Here is a 17,540-nt window from a genome sequence, read left to right as displayed (position 1 = left end):
CTTAAAAAATAGAATTGATACTGGCTGTGTACATATACATATATATATATATATATATATATATACACACACACACACACAGTCCACTTTAATAGGAACACCTGTACATCTGATCATTTATGAGAATATATAAAGGCCAGCTTATTACTTAGAGCACCGCAGCAAGGGGTAATGTAATGCTTACATTAATGTAAGCAGACAAAAGATAAGCTGCTCCATCTGCTCAAAAGTGATCATGTTCAGGTTAAAATGAAAGCAAGATTTTGTCTGTCATAAACCAAATCTTGTGGTATATCTTTATTTATGCTGGTAAGTCCCCAAATGTCAGTCTGTGACAGTGACACATTCAGAGTTATATGTCCCAATGCTATTTATAATAGCATGGCGTAAACAAGGTACTGAGAAAAGAGGTGGGTTTGGGTTGGCGGGAGGTAATGGAGGTGTATTTACATTGCTCATGTCATTGCATATACACGCACTGTCCACTTTAATAGGAACACCTGTACACCTGCTCAAGCAGCACTGCAAGAAATCATTTCGATACAGGTCAAGAGCTTGTTGCCAGATGGGCTGGTTTGAGTATTTCAGAAACTGCTGATCTCCTGGGAATTTCACACATGACAGTCTTAGAGTTCACAAAAAATGGTGCAATATTTTCTCTACCTTATATATATATATATATATATATATATATATATATACACACACACACAAGAGGTGCTGGAATGGGCCAAAACTAAAGCAATTCTGCAAGAACAAAGTGATTTCTTAACGTAGATGCTTTGAAGCTGTAATTGCCAACAACTAATGTTGGTCATTTGTGGTGTCCAAATACTTTTTTCCCTATCAGTTTAGTTTTTTTAAACATATATTTGTTTATGGTTATGAATACATAATTTTTTGTTCATAAGTCAGACGTATGTGTGAATTTGAAGTGGATATATGCACTGGAAGTATAGTAAATAAACAAACGTGTCTGAATACTCATTTCCCCTCACTGTATGTTGTAACTCAGTTAAAAAAAAAGGTTGTGTACCACTATAATAGTCAATTCTGACATATCTGATGATTTGGACGCATCTGATACCTGATTCTGAGGCACTGACATGAATTTTGTACCCACACTGAAAGACAACAGCAACAGACTTCAGACACAAACGTAACATCTGGAATTAACTTAGGTTTTTAATGACATGACTTGTGTCAACATGACTTCACATGACACATGACAAAATACAGACAGCTGTCTAGTGATCAATCATTGGTCCCTGTAATAGCCTCAAAAAGGTCTGAATCATGGCTTACACCGTAGATGTAAATACACTTGGACTTCAGTCATGCAAACACAGTGTCAATGTCCAATTAAATATAACATACTTTATTCTCTGTAATTATTACAAATACTTTATCTGGGTGAACATGCCTTAGTGTCATTGTAATTGTATCATTTAGTGTCATTTGTAATTTTATGCTTACAACGCACTGTGCTTAGTTTATCATATCAAGGCAATTTCCTCATTACCTGTTGTGCTGATACAGAAAGCCATTAGAAGATTGAAAACTTGGCAGAAGGTCACATAAATTGTCTGTACACTGCAGTCATGTCTATAAAATCAAGTGCATCTGACTGTCAAAGCCAATTAACAGTAGTAGAAATGTTAGTCATTTTCTCCTTGATTTATCACAAGCCTGTATTTTTAATGGGGTGGAATATTTGATCAACAAATTAGCATCCATTTGACTATATTTTTTGAGAATGTGGGATAATTATTACTGATATTAGACTCCATACATTATATAAAACAGGCTCTTTTGTATTTATTAGCATATTAGCAATTCAGAGAAATTAAAAAGAAGTCAGTTATTATTACATGTAATTATAACAAGTCTTAAAGACAAAGTACAACAGTTCACTAAGTTAGGAACAAAAACACCCATTCATTTTGTAAAATAGTGAACCATAGAACACAACACAGTTGTGGTTTCTGGGTGAAATATTAAAAATGTACAGTGCCACCAAGCTTCAGTTTATATACAAATCTACATTACATATTCATATAATAATTTATTTTCTTATTCTCGACTTGCATTGTTGGTTTCTTCATTTTCAAAGAAAGTTTTGCACTCAATTTTATGTACCCCATGGAAAAAGACATAAATCCATCAAGAACAGAAATCACACACAAATCAGCTGTTTAGAGTTAATGGAAATGCAGCATGTGCATTAAGTGAAAATTATGTGAAAATTAGCATTAAGTGAACATTTTAATCTTGATAAAATCTCAGAGGCAGAGAATCATAATGAAACAGTGGTTTTGTAGGATTGAACAATAAACCAGGCCATGACATCTAACTGTGAAAAATGTCCACTCTTGTCCCTCTTTTCTCAGTAGCGAGTGGGGGAGCTGCCTTTCAGATGGTCCCAGTTATTGTACAAGGCATACAGTCCCGATAATGCAAAGCCGATCACACCTCCTCGAACTGCTCCACGCAGACCCCCTGCAAAACAATACAAATACACCACTGTATTTGAAGGATTACGCCAGGATGTTGACTATTTTAATAGACGATTATTTCTAACAAGGAGAACTCAATGTCAGTAGCGTCAACAGAGATACCTCCACTCCTTCTTGTTACTAATTTGTATGCCTCAAATACCCTTCAAAATATAATAGGAAAAAGCTATTTGGAAAATATTTCTGACATTTGACCCTGCTGTGACCTTGACATGTTTGGATCAATTCCAAAAGCTAACATCCAAACATTCGTTTTTGAGATATCGTGCGAACTAGAATTTTGGGTGAACACATGGACAGACAACCCCCCAAAAAATAATGCTTTCAACAACTAGTGGCAGAGGCATAAAAATAAAACCAGGTATTGGAAACACAAAGAAGTACCATAACTAACAGAGTTCATGGTTTAAGACTATTAAGATTTAACACAACTACCTTCAGTCAGGCCACATTGCTGTCACGGCTAAAAAGTTAATCAACGTCTAGTTTTAGAGTAATATTCTTGGCTATTTGGTGGGTCCCTGGAGGACTAGTGGTTAGGCCATAGCTCTCTCCACTGTGGCCTGGGTTTGATTCCCAGCCAGGGAACCAACCCCAGCCACTGGGGTTGCGTGCAACAGTGTGCTCTCAGTGCCGGTCCCAAGCCCGGATCAAATTGGGGAGGGTTGCATCAGGGGCAAGGGCATCCGGCATAAAAACTGTGCCAAATCAAATATGTGGACCAATGACCCACTGTGGTGACCCCTAACGGGAGCCGCTGAAAGAGGAACAACATTCTTGGCTATTTGGTGAAGTGTTCACTGGATAGCTGTGGCCTTTCAAATGGATTCAGTGCCTTGAAAATCTCCAACACCAGCATCAGAGGTGCAGGAGAAGAGTTTAACCAGCTATACTCTTAAGAGTTCTTAATCTACTTAAGTGCAGCAGGATACAGTCTGGACTGATAAAGTTCTCAAGTAGCGCTTCATGCGCTCCACACCCGCCACTGGGGGAGTCCTGATAACTGTAGGATGATCCAAGAGCTACGTAATGCCTTCAAGCCTTTACATATTCTATCCCTAATTCTGGGCAACCATTAGCGCTGGACCTGGAGAGTGCACACAGTCAGTTATACAGCAAATCATGTCTGCTAACAACAAACTCAATCTTACATAGAATGACTAAAAATGGAATATAAATGTTTGGTACTCAATACATTTACTCTTTTGGTATTGTATTTATTTGGATGTAAAACCCTTACCATTTGGCAGCAGATCAGTGATCTAGGTCTACACAGGTCTAAACTAGAGGAATGTTAAAGAGTTTATAAACTCCCTTAACAATAAAGTGTGTTCTAAACAACAAACAGCAGCCTCCATTTCCCCAAATTCTCCTCAAGTTACTCTAAATCTACATTAAATATAGAATCAAATTTTTTTAACATTAGTACACCTCCCTCAAGCCCCCAAAATGTTTCTGTACTAACTAATCGATAGTTCACCACCTCTCCATGGCCCTGTATTTCACCTGCACGTCTGTTTACTCAGCTGTCATCTGATGTCAAAAACAAAGAAATGTTCCAAGTATTCATCACTTGCACTAAGAGACTTTGACCTCGATGTTATTTGTAAAAAAAAAAAAAACTTTGAGGAGCTTATAAAAAGGGCTTAACAGCTTAACTACTGTACTTTCTACAGGTTTCCTCCCTTTACTAGGAAAAACAAAACAATTCACGCTGTTTTAAACGGGATGTGAGAGCAAAAAGTGAACTTGAAACTGTCAGTGAATGTGTGATAAAGCACGGGCTGACTGCAGCAGTCAATGAGGTCAAAGATCCGCTGCACTGTTTGTGGTGCTCATGACGGAACTTTGGCCTCTCCGTTCAGCTGACTGGCAAAAATTAGCTGGCTTTATTCCCCTGTGCATAACAGCGTGATTGCTTTCTAGTGACTTCTAAGAAGCAAAGCTTCCCTGAAATGACCCTGGGCTTCACTAACTACAGTAAAACCTGAATAATAATAACTCTGTTATTAATCATCTCTGCACCTCACTGCTTCATATAAAAATTAAAATTTAATTATATTAAATAGTAATCAGATTTCAGTCTGTCTAACTGCAGAGACATCCAAGTACAAGTGTAAATGCATGGGGTAAAAATCTTATCAGGATACAATTCGGATAAAAGATGCATAAAAAGACCAGGCGTAAAAGTCAAAATCTGCAGCCACACCAACCCTTTATATATATATATATATATATATATGTGTGTGTGTGTGTGTGTGTGTGTGTGTGTGTGTGTGTATATATATATATATATATATATATATATATATATATATATATGTACACACTGCCCGGCCAAAAAAAAAAAAAGTCACCATTTGGATTTATATCAGCAAATACTTAAGAGCTGTTGATTGGATAATTACTATAGTGATTGATGTGTTTCAGCTGATAACAATTCTTTTAACCCTAACTGATGCAGTTAGTAGCTTCTCATTTCTTTAACAACCTTGTTGGAAGACGTATCCCACGCTCATGGAAAAGATGTTACTGTGTTTCAGAAGGGTCAAATTAGTGGCCTGCATCAAGCAAAGAAAACAACCAAGGAGATTGCTGAAATAACTGGAATTGGGTTAAGAACCGTCTGATGCATTACTGGAAGGATAGTGGTGAACTGTCAACTTCATGGAAAAAATTTGGTTGGAAAAAGATCCTGACTGACCATGATCAGAGATCACTTAAATGCTTGGTGAAGTCAAATCGTAAAAAATAGACAGTAGAACTCACGGCTAAGTTTAACAGTGAAATTAAGAGCATTTCCACACTCACAATGTGATGAGAACTCACAGGATTGGTACTAAACAGTGGGTGGCCATAAAAAAAAACCCCACTTGTTAGTGAGACTAATCAGGAGAAAAGGCTTCAGTTTGCTAGGGAGCATAAAGATTGGACTCTGGAGCAATGGAAAAAGGTCATGTGGTTTGATAGGTCCAGATTTACCCTCTTCCTTAGTGATGGGTGTGTCAGGGTAAGAAGGAAGCACATGAAGCGATGCATCTATCATGCATAGTGGCCACTGTACAAGCCTCTGGAGGCAGTGTTATGATCTGGGGTTGCTTCAGTTGGACAGGTCTAGGCTCAGCAATGTTATGGGGCAATAAAATGAAGTCAGCTGACTACCTTAATGTACTGAATGACCAGGTTATCACATCAATGGATTTTATTTTTCCCTGATGGCATGGGCATAAAATCAGGGCTCAGATTGTGAAAGAATAGCTCAAGAAAGCATGAGGAATCATTTTCACACATGAATTGGCCACCACAGAGTCCTGACCTTAACCCCAAAATGTGCTGTCTTTGGGATGTGCTGGAAAAGACTTTATGGAGTGGTTCGACTCTCCCATCATCAGTACAAGATCTTGGCAAAAAATTCATGCAACTCTGAATGGAAATAAATGTTGTGACGTTGTATGAAGTTTTTGAAAGAGTGGCATAAAGCTAAAGGTGGTTCAATGAGATATATATATTAATGTGTGCGACTTTTTTTTTTGGCCGGGCAGTGTGTGTATATATATATATATATATATATATATATATATATATATATATATATATATATATATATATATATATACATATATACACACACACACACACACATATATATATATATATATATATACTTAAATTACCTGCTGCTGACATCTTGGTGCCAGATACCACAGCACACCTTCAGAGGTATTGTGGAGTCCATGCCTCGATGGGCTGTTTTGGCGGTACAAGGGGGACCTACACACTATTAGGCAGGTGGTTTTAATGTTATGGCTGATTGGTGTGTGTGTGTTGAACAACTTACAACATGGTACTTGAACCTACCCATTTTTCAAGTGATCAAAAATATTGGAACATGTGAGTAACAGGTGGTTCTGGTTGCCCAGGAGTGGCCTGTTAGATTGACTGTTTACACAGTTAATAGCTCTGAATGGCTACTCTTGGTTTGAGCTCTGGGTTTTGCCTGTGAAGACTGCAGTTGTTGTTAAAAAGGATAAACCAACATGAAGACCAGAGCGCTATCTATGAGAAAAGCCAGCCATTTTGAAGCTGAGAAAAGAGTGAAAATTGATCACAGCCAGTGCACAAGTAGTGGGCATAGCCAATGCGACAATTTGGAATATCCTGAAAAGAGAGAAACCACTGATGTACTAACAACCAGACATCGAACAGATCAGCCAAGGAAAACAACAGCAGATGATGATGAAATCATTGTGAGAGCTGTGAAGAAAAACCCAAAAGCAACAGTCAGTGACATCACCAACAACCTCCACAGGGCAGGGGTGAAGGTATCACAATCTACCGTTTGAAGAAGACTTCAAGAGCTGAGATATATAGGCCATACTGCAAACCACTCATCAGCAGTAAGAATCAGAAAGTCAGATTAGAACTCACAAAGAAATACAGAGATGAGCCACAAACGTTCTGGAACCAAGATTAACCTCTACCAAAGTGAAGGAAAGGCCAAACTGTGGAGAAAGAAAGGATCTACTCAGGATCCAAAACATACAAGCTCATCAGTCAAGCATGGTGGAGGTAGCGTCATGACTTGGGCGTGCATGCCTGCTTCTGGAATGGGCTCACTAATCTCACTAATCATTATTGATGATGTAACTCATGATGGTAGCAGCAGAATGAATTCAGAAGTCAATAGAAACATTCTGTCTCCCAGTTTACAGAGAAATGCATTCAATCTTATTGGGAGGACCTTCATCATACAGCAAGACAATGACCCAAAACACACTGCCAACACAACAAAGGACTTCATCATGGGGAAAAAACAGGTGGAAGGTTTTAGACTGGTCAAGTCAATCACTAGACCTTAACCCAGTTGAGCAGCATTTCACCTCCTGAAGAGGAGACTGAAAAAAGAAACCCACCAAAACAAACAACAACTGAAAGAAGCTGCAGTACAAGCTGGAAAAGCATCACAAAAGAAGAATGCAACAGTTTGGTGATGTCAGTGGATCGCTGGCTTGATTCAGCTACTGCAAGCAAATGATATGCAAACAAATATTAAATGTTATTTACTTTAAGACTATATGTTCCAATGTTTTGCTCACCTAAAAATTGGGTGGTCTGCTACCAAAGGTGCCATATTCTAAGTTGTATAACACATCTAGATGTAAATATCAGGAAATGAAAGCTAAATTATGATCCATCATCTCATACTCATCTTTTGATCTCAAAACCAGTTGTCTTCAGTGTATAGCAAAAACAATAGAATTGAATTTCAAAACAACATAAGAATTTCAGAGGAGACTGTATATGTCCATAACAGCTGTGCTTCCCCTATTTTAAAAACTACCAGCTGCTACTGTTCCACACTACAATTCCTCAGATAAACTTCATCAAGTGTAATTGGGAAGATTTTAGCACATGTTTTGCCATAGTGTTTCCCCCTAGCAATGTAAAAACATTTACCTAATTTCACAAAACCCCCAAGTATTTCTCTCTCTCTCTCACAAACACACACACACACACACACACACGATGTGCAACTTCCTGGAAAAAAAAAACTGTCTATGCAGGGAATTCACAGTTCTAAAAGCACTTGTGACTATTTAACAACAAAGGCCCTCTGTGACTGCATGACATAACAAATACAAATCTTTCTTCCATTTTCCACACTCTACTTTTTTCCAGAATAAATGAAACTTGTTCCAGTTCAGGGGTGCAGCATATCAAGGAAATATTAATACCAGGGAAATACCTATCAATTACTCATACACAACTACACAATGCCTCAATCATTGCTTTGTACCACCTTTTTTATTCTCTGCCTTGTTCGATTCTGTATTTTTCCTGGCAGGAAATTGTTTCTTTTACAAATGTCCACTTGTTTTCTTACCTGGGGATTTGTAGAGGACACCAGTCATTATGCCAGCAGCCAGGGTGTTGAGATCATCCTCTGCTCCTCTGGTTTTTTCGACGATCACACCAAATACACTGTATAATAGAGCTGTGCATATAGACGTAATGTTAGCTTTGTTCTGGAAAAATACTAATTATTAATTTAGTTATTATTCCAAATATTTCATGGTGTTTGCTTTTGTACAGGGCAACATTACACAGTACAATTCGGGACTATGATTTCATCTAGTCAATCTGTTCCACTGCTTCTATGTACGGATGGTCATTAGATAAATGAGTCATGAATCATGAGATAAACCATATGGACAGAAAGAAAAGAACGGACAGAAAATACAAAACTACATTAACATGAGGAAGGAAAACATATTTATCCAGGCTGTAGGTCTATACAACCAGCATTATAGAACTCACTTAATTAACACAGTTAGCATTTTTACCATTTACCGTTAATCTAATTGAAAATTAGATTAAACTTTTCCCATTAAGTACAGTGGACATAAAAGGTCCACACATCCCTGTTAAACCTGCATGTTTTTGTGATGTAAAAAATGAAACCAAGATAAATCATCAGATCTTTTCCCACCTTTAACGTGATACAGTAACCAACAAAACATGCAGCTAGGTAGCTGGACTAGCTACTCTAAATTGTGCCTAGGTGTGAACGAGTGTGTGAATGTGTGTGCGCATGGTGCCCTGCAATGTTGTCCAGTGTTCCTGAGATCCACCACACCCCCGACCCAGATAAGACAGATACTGAAGAATGAATGAATGAATGAATGAATGGATGAATATCTTAAAACACAATATGTGGGGAATTGACTTGTGATGTAAACAGTATCATATGGACAGTAACTGAAGTACTCACCCACTGAGCCCAGAGTGTTCGCCCATGTAGCTCCCTGACGGGTCACCAGATTTAATATTCTACAGGAGAAAGTAATGTCCTTCCATCAGAAATATGGATGTAAAAATGGACATAGGATAAGCAGTAATAAGAGTCAACTGAAGTCACAAATGACTTGAGTGAATGTAGGGATATGCTTGGGATTTGCTTTTGTTTCACACGGTATCATATGAAACTAAACTGACAGGACTATTTATTCAATTCTATGTAAACATGTAAAAACATTTAAATATTTGAGGTAACTGCTCAGACCTTTAAAGTGTACATTTTAATCACAATGTCTCTACCATCCCAATATTTTCTTTGATTAGATTTGATGAGGCAACACAGGCAGACTTTGGTCCACCTTGTGCAGGCACATGACTGCATATAATCGGATTTATATATAGTCATGTTCACTTGATTGCTCTGTGAGGAAACAAACACTGTCTGCACACACAGCTGCACTCGAACAGCTGCACACAGCTGTTCAAACAGATAATTGAATGCCAGACACGTTCTTTTTTACCTCATTGCGTCACTGTATGTCTATGTTGTCAGTAAAGTTACTGTGCTGTATACTGTTCCCACAGGCTACATGGAAACATATTTACACTAGGGATGAAAATATTATTTTTGGATGCCTCATCTTTCTCTTTTAAATTCTACAATGCCATACAAAAATATACAATTAGAATTATGGCTTATGCATACATGTTTTATGAATACGTGTGAAAAATATACACTGAATACATTAAGCCCTTTTTCTCGTGATGGATAAAATTTGTTTCAAAATCAGCAAGTATTCATACTGGGAAAATATTCAATAATAATAATAATAATAATAAAGAAAGAAAGAAAGAAAGGAAAGAAAGATGCATCAAAAGGCCCAAATAATTGTTTTAGATTGTCACTGTGGCACTTGGCTAAAGTGAAATGATTCGGGATGTGGGAAGAAATTACCATCTCTATTTGTCTGGATTTTCTTGATTAGTAGATACTTCTGAATGTAAGGTCAGTTTTTGAATTGAGACACAGCCCATGACAATAGTCATGATGGTGGAGGAAAGTTTTAAGAGAGACAGAGCTCGCTAGTGTGTTTAACATCGCTACGCATAAAATCACCAAACATTTTACAGTTTTACATAGTGAGCAGACCTTTTGCAGATGTTCTAAGAACCTTGTACTAAACATGCATTTCCTGTTTGGTTCAAATCCATATGACCAATCACAGCCCTCTCCCGAGTATTTTGACATCAGTAATGTGACCAAAAATCCTTGGACTAGTTTGCAAAAATAGGTTTTGCATATTACGCAAATGATCAAAAATTTGAGTGAGTGTAGCTAAATGGTCCAAAAGTCAATGTTCTATAGTTTTCTACAGCAATAAAATCAAGCTAAAAAAAAGAAACTTCTTTCTTTATTTATCTTCCAAGAAATATGCTTGTTTTTGTGTCCAGTTTGTGTGAGATTCGATCAATTACCAGCGGGTCAGTGCCTGAACTTACCATACAAGTCTCATGACGATAGCTCAATGTCAACCCTGTCAAATGCCTGCTGAAAGCTTACTGGCCAATGGCAGCCATATTTTATAATTAATTAGGTCATCATTAAAAATCCACTTACACATTGGTACATACTGTAGATGCACCTTACTAAATTTCAGCTCAACAGGACTTAGGGTTCCTGAGAAACAGTTTTCTGACCTTAGCTCCACCACCTATGAATGACCCCACCCCAAACTTTCAATTCAATTCAATTTTATTTGTATAGCGCTTTTAACAATGGACATTGTCACAAAGCAGCTTTACAGAAATAAATAAATTAAGGATATAAATTTTAAATTTATGAATTTATCCCGACAGTGGCAAGGAAAAACTCGCTGAGATGATATGAGGAAGAAACGTTGAGAGGAACCAGACTCAAAAGGGAACCAATCCTCATCTGGGTGACACCAGATAGTGCGATTATAAATAATTCCCTTCTATAACTGTGTATTACATGGTCAAAAAGTGCAATTGGGTAACCATGAAAGTTCATTATAGTTTACACATAAAGATTATTTTGTTGAAGCTATCAACTGTTCACTGATGGAGACTTGAGTGCAAAACTGTTGGTGGCAAATGCAGTCCTAAAGCTATCAAAGCAATTGTAGTCCTAAGCCATCGTAGCAAAACCGTTCATATCAACTGAGTCCAAAGCCATCTTCATGGTTTCTAAGTGGTACCATCCACAATAATCTCATGTAACTTTAGGCTGTCTGTGTGGGGCCATCCTCACCATTTGCAGCAGCAAATGGTTTCCAAGACTTGCGAGATGTTTCCAAAACTTCAGAATCACTTCCTGTATATGCCTTTCAGGTTTTGTGCAAATGCATGCAAGGACTCATGAGTTGCAACTGTTTGTGCCTTGTAAATAAGGCACTTCCCTGTTGACTGACAAGTCATTGCCATAGTGTTTACAAATGTCAACATGTTTTTGATATTTATTGAGGTTTGCAATAGGGTGAGTAGTTTGACATCAAGTTAGCGAAGATTGGCCCAAAATCCTAGGACTAGTTCTCAAATGTAGGTTTCCATGTTATGCAAATTAGCAAAGAGCTACATGGTTTCTGAGGCTTTTTTGCTTGGGAGAAACCAAGAAATCAGTGGTAAAAAGAATTATGTGTGTAAGACTCACAGTTTATGGACTAAAAAGTAAATCCCTGCGCTACAGCGCCACCATTAGGCCGATCGCCTGAGCAGCGAAAGGGAGTACTACTGTACCTACTGACCAAGTTTCATGTCCCTACGACTTATAGTTTGGTTGGCATGATTCATTTTATGGCAGAAGAAAATACATAAATAATAATAATAATAATAATAATAATAATAATAATAATAATAAGTAGAAGAAGAAGAATTATAATCCTAACAAGTACAATAGGGCTCAGTGGGTGAGTGCTTCATGGACCCCTAAATATCAAAATGGATGGTAGTACACTACCACTGAACATTTTCACACTATCTAGCGTGCAAAGCAGATCCGCACCTGCAGCGACTGCCTGCGTTCTGCACACGCCACTGCGCAGCGCTGTGAAACAGAAACTTGGGTTAAAATAAACTACTATCTGCTGCTCCTTACACAAGTCAGACCCTCATCTAAAAACGATTTAGAAACATGTTGGGTGTTGGGAGTGGCCAAGAATTTATTTCAGGAGGGATGAGGAAATATATTAAATAAAATCACTGTGTGAGCTGACCTGTACAGTTCAGTTGAGAAGTTTGATACATTTGATTTTAATTTGATAAATTTAAAATGTATATCCTGAATTTATATATTTCTGCTTTGTGACAATGTCCATTGTTAAAAGCGGTACACAAATAAAACTGAATTGAATTCAGTCGATTTTGAGTGGATGCCACACAGCCGTAGAAACGGTGATGGCATAAATTTGTTGTTTTAATTTTGTTGTCAACCAATCACATGTTAGTAATAGCAGAACATGACATGACTTTTTTTTCCTATAAATGTCAGGCCTACTATAAACCTTTCCTATAAACAGGCCTACTGTCGTTTCAGAGCCTAGGCTGTTGGTTTTAAGTGGCACAACAGATAATAACGTTAAATTAATAGCTCTAGTTTACACCCTTCAAGGTCTCACAAAAATGCTGATGTAGATCTGCTTTAAATACACTTTTATACCAGTGCGTGTGTATGTAAACATTCTAAACTCTGAATTCATATTTGTGTTTAATAGACCTGTTTTCACAGTCCTGTGTTACAAATGCGGAAGTGTAAGTAGCAGCATTTTAAAACTTCTTGCGAGAAAGTGAACAATAGCAGCAAATACATCTCGCAATCACTGCAGCGTCCCTAAATACATAAATAATTCAAGCAAACATCCAAACTTGGTCGGTGTCCTGTAGCCTATATTTTATAATACATCTAGTGTTTTGAATAACATAGGTTACCAAGATGGGTTAGGGGGGTCTTGGTGTTAACATAGCCCATGTTCATTGTTCATGCTCATTTGTTACAGTAGTCCTATATTATAAATCTGGAACTTATAACTGTAACAAAACCCGTTTTGGTGACACTTCCATAATAAATACGGACTCAGTCACAAGTGTAATGAACGTGAACAAAGTGGATTACTTACTCTATCATTATTTTCCTCTAAAATGTGTTTGGAGGAGGAACTAAAGGTTGAAAGACTAAGCACACATTGTCTAATCAAAGTACAGCTTCCACAAAAGGACAGATGACAGAACCCTAAGTTTAGTGTTTTTTTTTTTTTTTAATAAAAGGGTTACAACTTTTCTCTGTCTACTGTATTTGTTATTCAGAGGAAACGCATCATGAATCCATTCAAGCATTAGGGATTTTAAAAAACTAAAAAAATTATAAATCAGTAACACAGCACCCGAACTTCTGTAAGTGTGTGTAATAATTTGCCCCAATATTATTTACATTTACAGCATTTAACAAATGCCCTTAATTGCAAGTTGCCCAAAGCAACTTACAGATTATTATTATTATTATTATTATTATTATTATTATTATTATACGAGACCTCGGGATATAATGTATCGGTCAACCTAAAAAGTTTGTCTATTTGCACTGTCCCCACAAGCGCATGCACGCACACACGCACACACACACACACACACACACACACACACACACACACACACACACACTTCCAGGCTGTCTGTCAACCTGTTAAGCTGCTAATTTAAATCAGATGCAGATTTGGTAGATAATGCTAGAGAAGCTTGGAAGAATGTGCTTATGGGACATATAGTTTTTAAGATATATAATAATATATTATATAAGATAAGATAATAAGATATATAATCTTATATATTATATAACACCTATAGTGACTGTACTAGAACCTGGAAAAAAGCTACAAACTGAAATGTCTGAGAAAGCATGAGAATTATAAGCCATGAGTCACTACAAATGACAAATGACTACAAATTCCTCAAAAGTAGGGCGTGGCCTTCTCACATTCATGGTCCCTAACATCAAACCCATGGTAAATACTGACCTCTTGTGGCTGGATATAATAAAGATGTTTATTATTAAGTAAATAAGAAGGAATTTTATGCAAATAGAAACCTAGGAGAAAAATCCTAAGAGTAACTGCAGTGTATTTGTGCAGTTGCTGCGTAGTAAACAATGAAACAGGATGTGATGAAGGACTGTTGTCTGAAGTCAATCTAAATCTAAGCAAAGGCAATGCTTAGTCTATTTAACGAATCAGTGTTGACTATTGAAGTATGTTTTGTAAGTCGCTTTGGTTACAAGCATCTGCTAAATCACTAAAGATAAATTTAAAAATATTAATGAGCAAATTTTTGTTCAAAAGAAAGCCTGAGAAGCTGAAAGTATTTATGATTTACGTTTATCAGAATGTCAATTATTTAAAACAATCTGTTTTCACAGGAATTAATGAATATTGTAATGGTACTCACTGCACATTACGAGGTTTAGACCAGGCCATATTCCTAGTTTCAGACAGTCCCATTCGTAATCCATTGATGGCTCCAAACAGTGCACCTGAGTGTCAAACAGCTCAAATCATAGCACATTTCTCAACACCAGTGAATAAGCAAAGGAAGGAGACTGAATTAGCCAATGGTAGAGTAGGAAGATGCTTGTAATATATGTGTGATGCTGATTCTTCAAGATAACTGTGGATAATCTCATTTTACTTAAAACTTTGCAATGCGCTGCATTTTTTATTATACGTGTATGTCTAGAAATTGTGTACTCTTGTAAATCTGTTTATCATTATTGCCACTCAATAGTAACTAAGGCATTTTAAATATCTTAGCACAGTAGTACTACTGAGCTACAACTTTCATAGTTTTACTTTGACTGTATTTATGGCATTTGCCACTCTATTTTCTACTTATTTTCTATCTGATAGGTGTAACAATAGAATTTCCCTTATGAGAGATAAAAGTATGTATTTATCTCTCTAATGCATCACCACTCAGGTGTGCAAACACTCAGCCCCAGCTACAGACATATTGAAGACTTGGGAAGAGTAAAAGAAAAGTGAAAAATCTAAAGAAAGCCTACCTGTTATACAGCATGAGCCAATGGTGAAGAAAGCCAACTCAAAGCGTCCTCTTGTCTTGTTGGCACCAGTGGGCAAAATGAACTCATCTGCATCCTGGAGAGCATTTATGTTTGTAATAACATAAGTAATCGTGTCCAGCTCCCCAGAAGACATATCGGTATAATAAATATTGTAGTTTCTGGGCCCCTAGAAACACAGGGGTCTTAATATCTCACCTGAATAAGATATTTGGGGTCAACATTGAGATAAGGTGAGAGAGAGCTCATACCAGACACTGTGAAAAGAGCACCATGGGTTATTCCTCAATGCACATTGCCATCCATCCATCCATCCATCCACTCACCCAGGAAGTTCATTAATACGTCTTCAGTAAGTCATCAGGGTCACGGTGAATCTGGAGCCAATCCCAGGGACACTGGGCATGAGGTGACAATAAACCCTGGATGAAATGCTAGTCTATCACCGAAGGCACCATGCCTCGGTCCGCTATCTGATAGAGGGTTTGTGTAGGTTTCAATGCTCCAAAGTGTTATAGCTTTTGTAGTCTCTTTGGCACAAATTCTAAATGCTAAGACATTGTCAATTTCTTTCTCATAGAATTGTAGTATGTTTCTGTTTGTTCGCCCTTCGCTGTAACTACTACAGCCCGTAGCGTTCACTGTCTAGCTGAACAGAAATTTAACTGGGAGCCAGGTGTAACTGTCATATTCACGAACAGGTAATCATGTAAAACTCATACAAGGCACATGCCAATAGGTTGGCTAACATTTAAGTCAATCAAGATGATTTATTTGTCACTGCAGGATTGGTATGCACGCAAAGCATATGCAAATTCATAAAATTACAAGAGTGTTTTATCGTATGTTATTTAGCCCCCTTTTGATAGAAAACTCAAGCATGTGCAAGCCGTTATTTAAAAATAAGCATACTTAAAGCTGGGCAGCACAGTGGCGCAGCAGATAGTGTTGCTACCTCCCAGTTCAGCTTGGCTTACTGTCTGTATTTAGTTTGCATGTGTTCTCTTCATATCTGTGTGGGTTTCCTCAGGGTTGTCTGGTTTCCTCCCAGCTCCAAAAACATGCCTGTAAGTGGATTGATGTATCTGAGAGGTCTGAAAGCATGTGTGTGAACAGTGTCCAGTGATAAACTGGCTTCTCATCCAGGGTGTACTCCTGCCTCATGCCAAGTGTTCTTGGGGTATGCTCTGGATCCACCACATCCCTGACCAGGATAAAAAAAAAAAATAAAAAAATAAATATATATATATATATATATATATATATATATATATATATATATATATATATATATACTGAAAATGAATGAATGAATGACTATTTAAAGCCTTGATCACAGTTCATAATTAAGTGTTTTTGTGAAATCCTGACATCTGTAGCAACAATGTAAAATTGTGATTTTTGGAGAACTATGAAATTATAAATATGCCCAAAGGTGCTCCGGAAATGACGATATCAGACACTATAACCAGACTTGATTTACTTACAAGGCACACCGGCGAGCTCTGAATTTGAATAAACCGGACCTGTAGATCTGAATAAACTGCCAAAGCCTCTTCCTCCTCTTTCTGCTCCGCCTGAGCCCGGGTTAGACGATCCTGCAGGCTCCTTATCCATCTCCCCGTGTTTGCTCCCCTGTACTCAAACCTGGCAAAACAAACCACGCAACAACAACTGAGTCTGGCGAGGTCACATGGCAAGCAAGTACTTCCTTACCTTCCTTCCCTGTACAGCGTCACTGAGACAATCCGGAAGCTTAAAAATGTGGACAATAACAAACAAACAAGTTTCAAATGATCAATGTACAGAATTACCAATTTCAGCCTTCAAGACAGCTGTCACAGCTGCCAATCCCCTCGTTTGCCGTAAAGCAACCTTCTATCGTCCCAGAATAATGTTATAAAACCAGAAATAATATTGCTTGCAATACAAGCAGGTGAATTAAATTATCTGTGCATATTAATTAAACGCAGATTTACACGCATGTATCAAGGCGTGCATTATAATTGCTTTGAGAGGAGTTCCATGCGACGTTCACGACAGTCTTTACGACAGAAAGTCTATTTTCTGGCCAGATCCCTAGACAAGGCGCAGACGGATTCACGTAAACACAGCAGGCAAATCATATCGCGTTGCCGTCG

The 17,540-nt window shown here is 37.6% G+C and overlaps 1 protein-coding gene across 2 annotated transcripts; it reads right to left on the bottom strand.

The window, feature by feature from the left end:
• Positions 1-1,167: 1,167 nt before the first annotated feature.
• On the bottom strand, positions 1,168-17,479 carry timm23b (translocase of inner mitochondrial membrane 23 homolog b (yeast)). Of its 2 annotated transcripts, none has more exons than XM_026938663.3 (8): positions 17,214-17,479; positions 16,887-17,046; positions 15,598-15,656; positions 15,382-15,475; positions 14,769-14,853; positions 9,289-9,347; positions 8,401-8,511; positions 1,168-2,499 (listed from the first exon to the last, which is right to left on the bottom strand). In XM_026938663.3, exons 2-8 carry the CDS (start codon positions 17,014-17,016, stop codon positions 2,387-2,389), a joined length of 651 nt encoding a protein of 216 aa, XP_026794464.1. In that variant the 5' UTR covers positions 17,017-17,046; positions 17,214-17,479; the 3' UTR covers positions 1,168-2,386. The 2 variants fall into 2 exon arrangements, with proteins under 2 accessions (XP_026794464.1, XP_034158673.1); XM_034302782.2 differs by lacking the exon at positions 17,214-17,479 and adding an exon at positions 17,116-17,136.
• Between the last annotated feature and the right edge of the window lie 61 nt (positions 17,480-17,540).

Source organism: Pangasianodon hypophthalmus, chromosome 3, assembly GCF_027358585.1.
Source record: "Pangasianodon hypophthalmus isolate fPanHyp1 chromosome 3, fPanHyp1.pri, whole genome shotgun sequence".
In the NCBI taxonomy this organism is placed as follows: Eukaryota; Metazoa; Chordata; class Actinopteri; order Siluriformes; family Pangasiidae; genus Pangasianodon; species Pangasianodon hypophthalmus.
The sequence above is the reverse complement of the archived record's forward strand: the minus strand, read 5'-3'. Positions and strand labels throughout refer to the sequence as shown.

Coding starts and splice junctions, on each gene's coding strand:
- timm23b (XM_026938663.3), bottom strand. CDS start 17,016: ATGGATAAGGAGCCTGCAGGATCGTCTAACCCGGGCTCAGGCGGAGCA. Junction 15,657..16,886: donor AGAGCTCGCCGGTGTGCCTT/GTAAGTAAATCA, acceptor CTCTTTTCACAG/TGTCTGGTATGAGCTCTCTC. Junction 14,854..15,381: donor TGGCTCATGCTGTATAACAG/GTAGGCTTTCTT, acceptor TTTGACACTCAG/GTGCACTGTTTGGAGCCATC.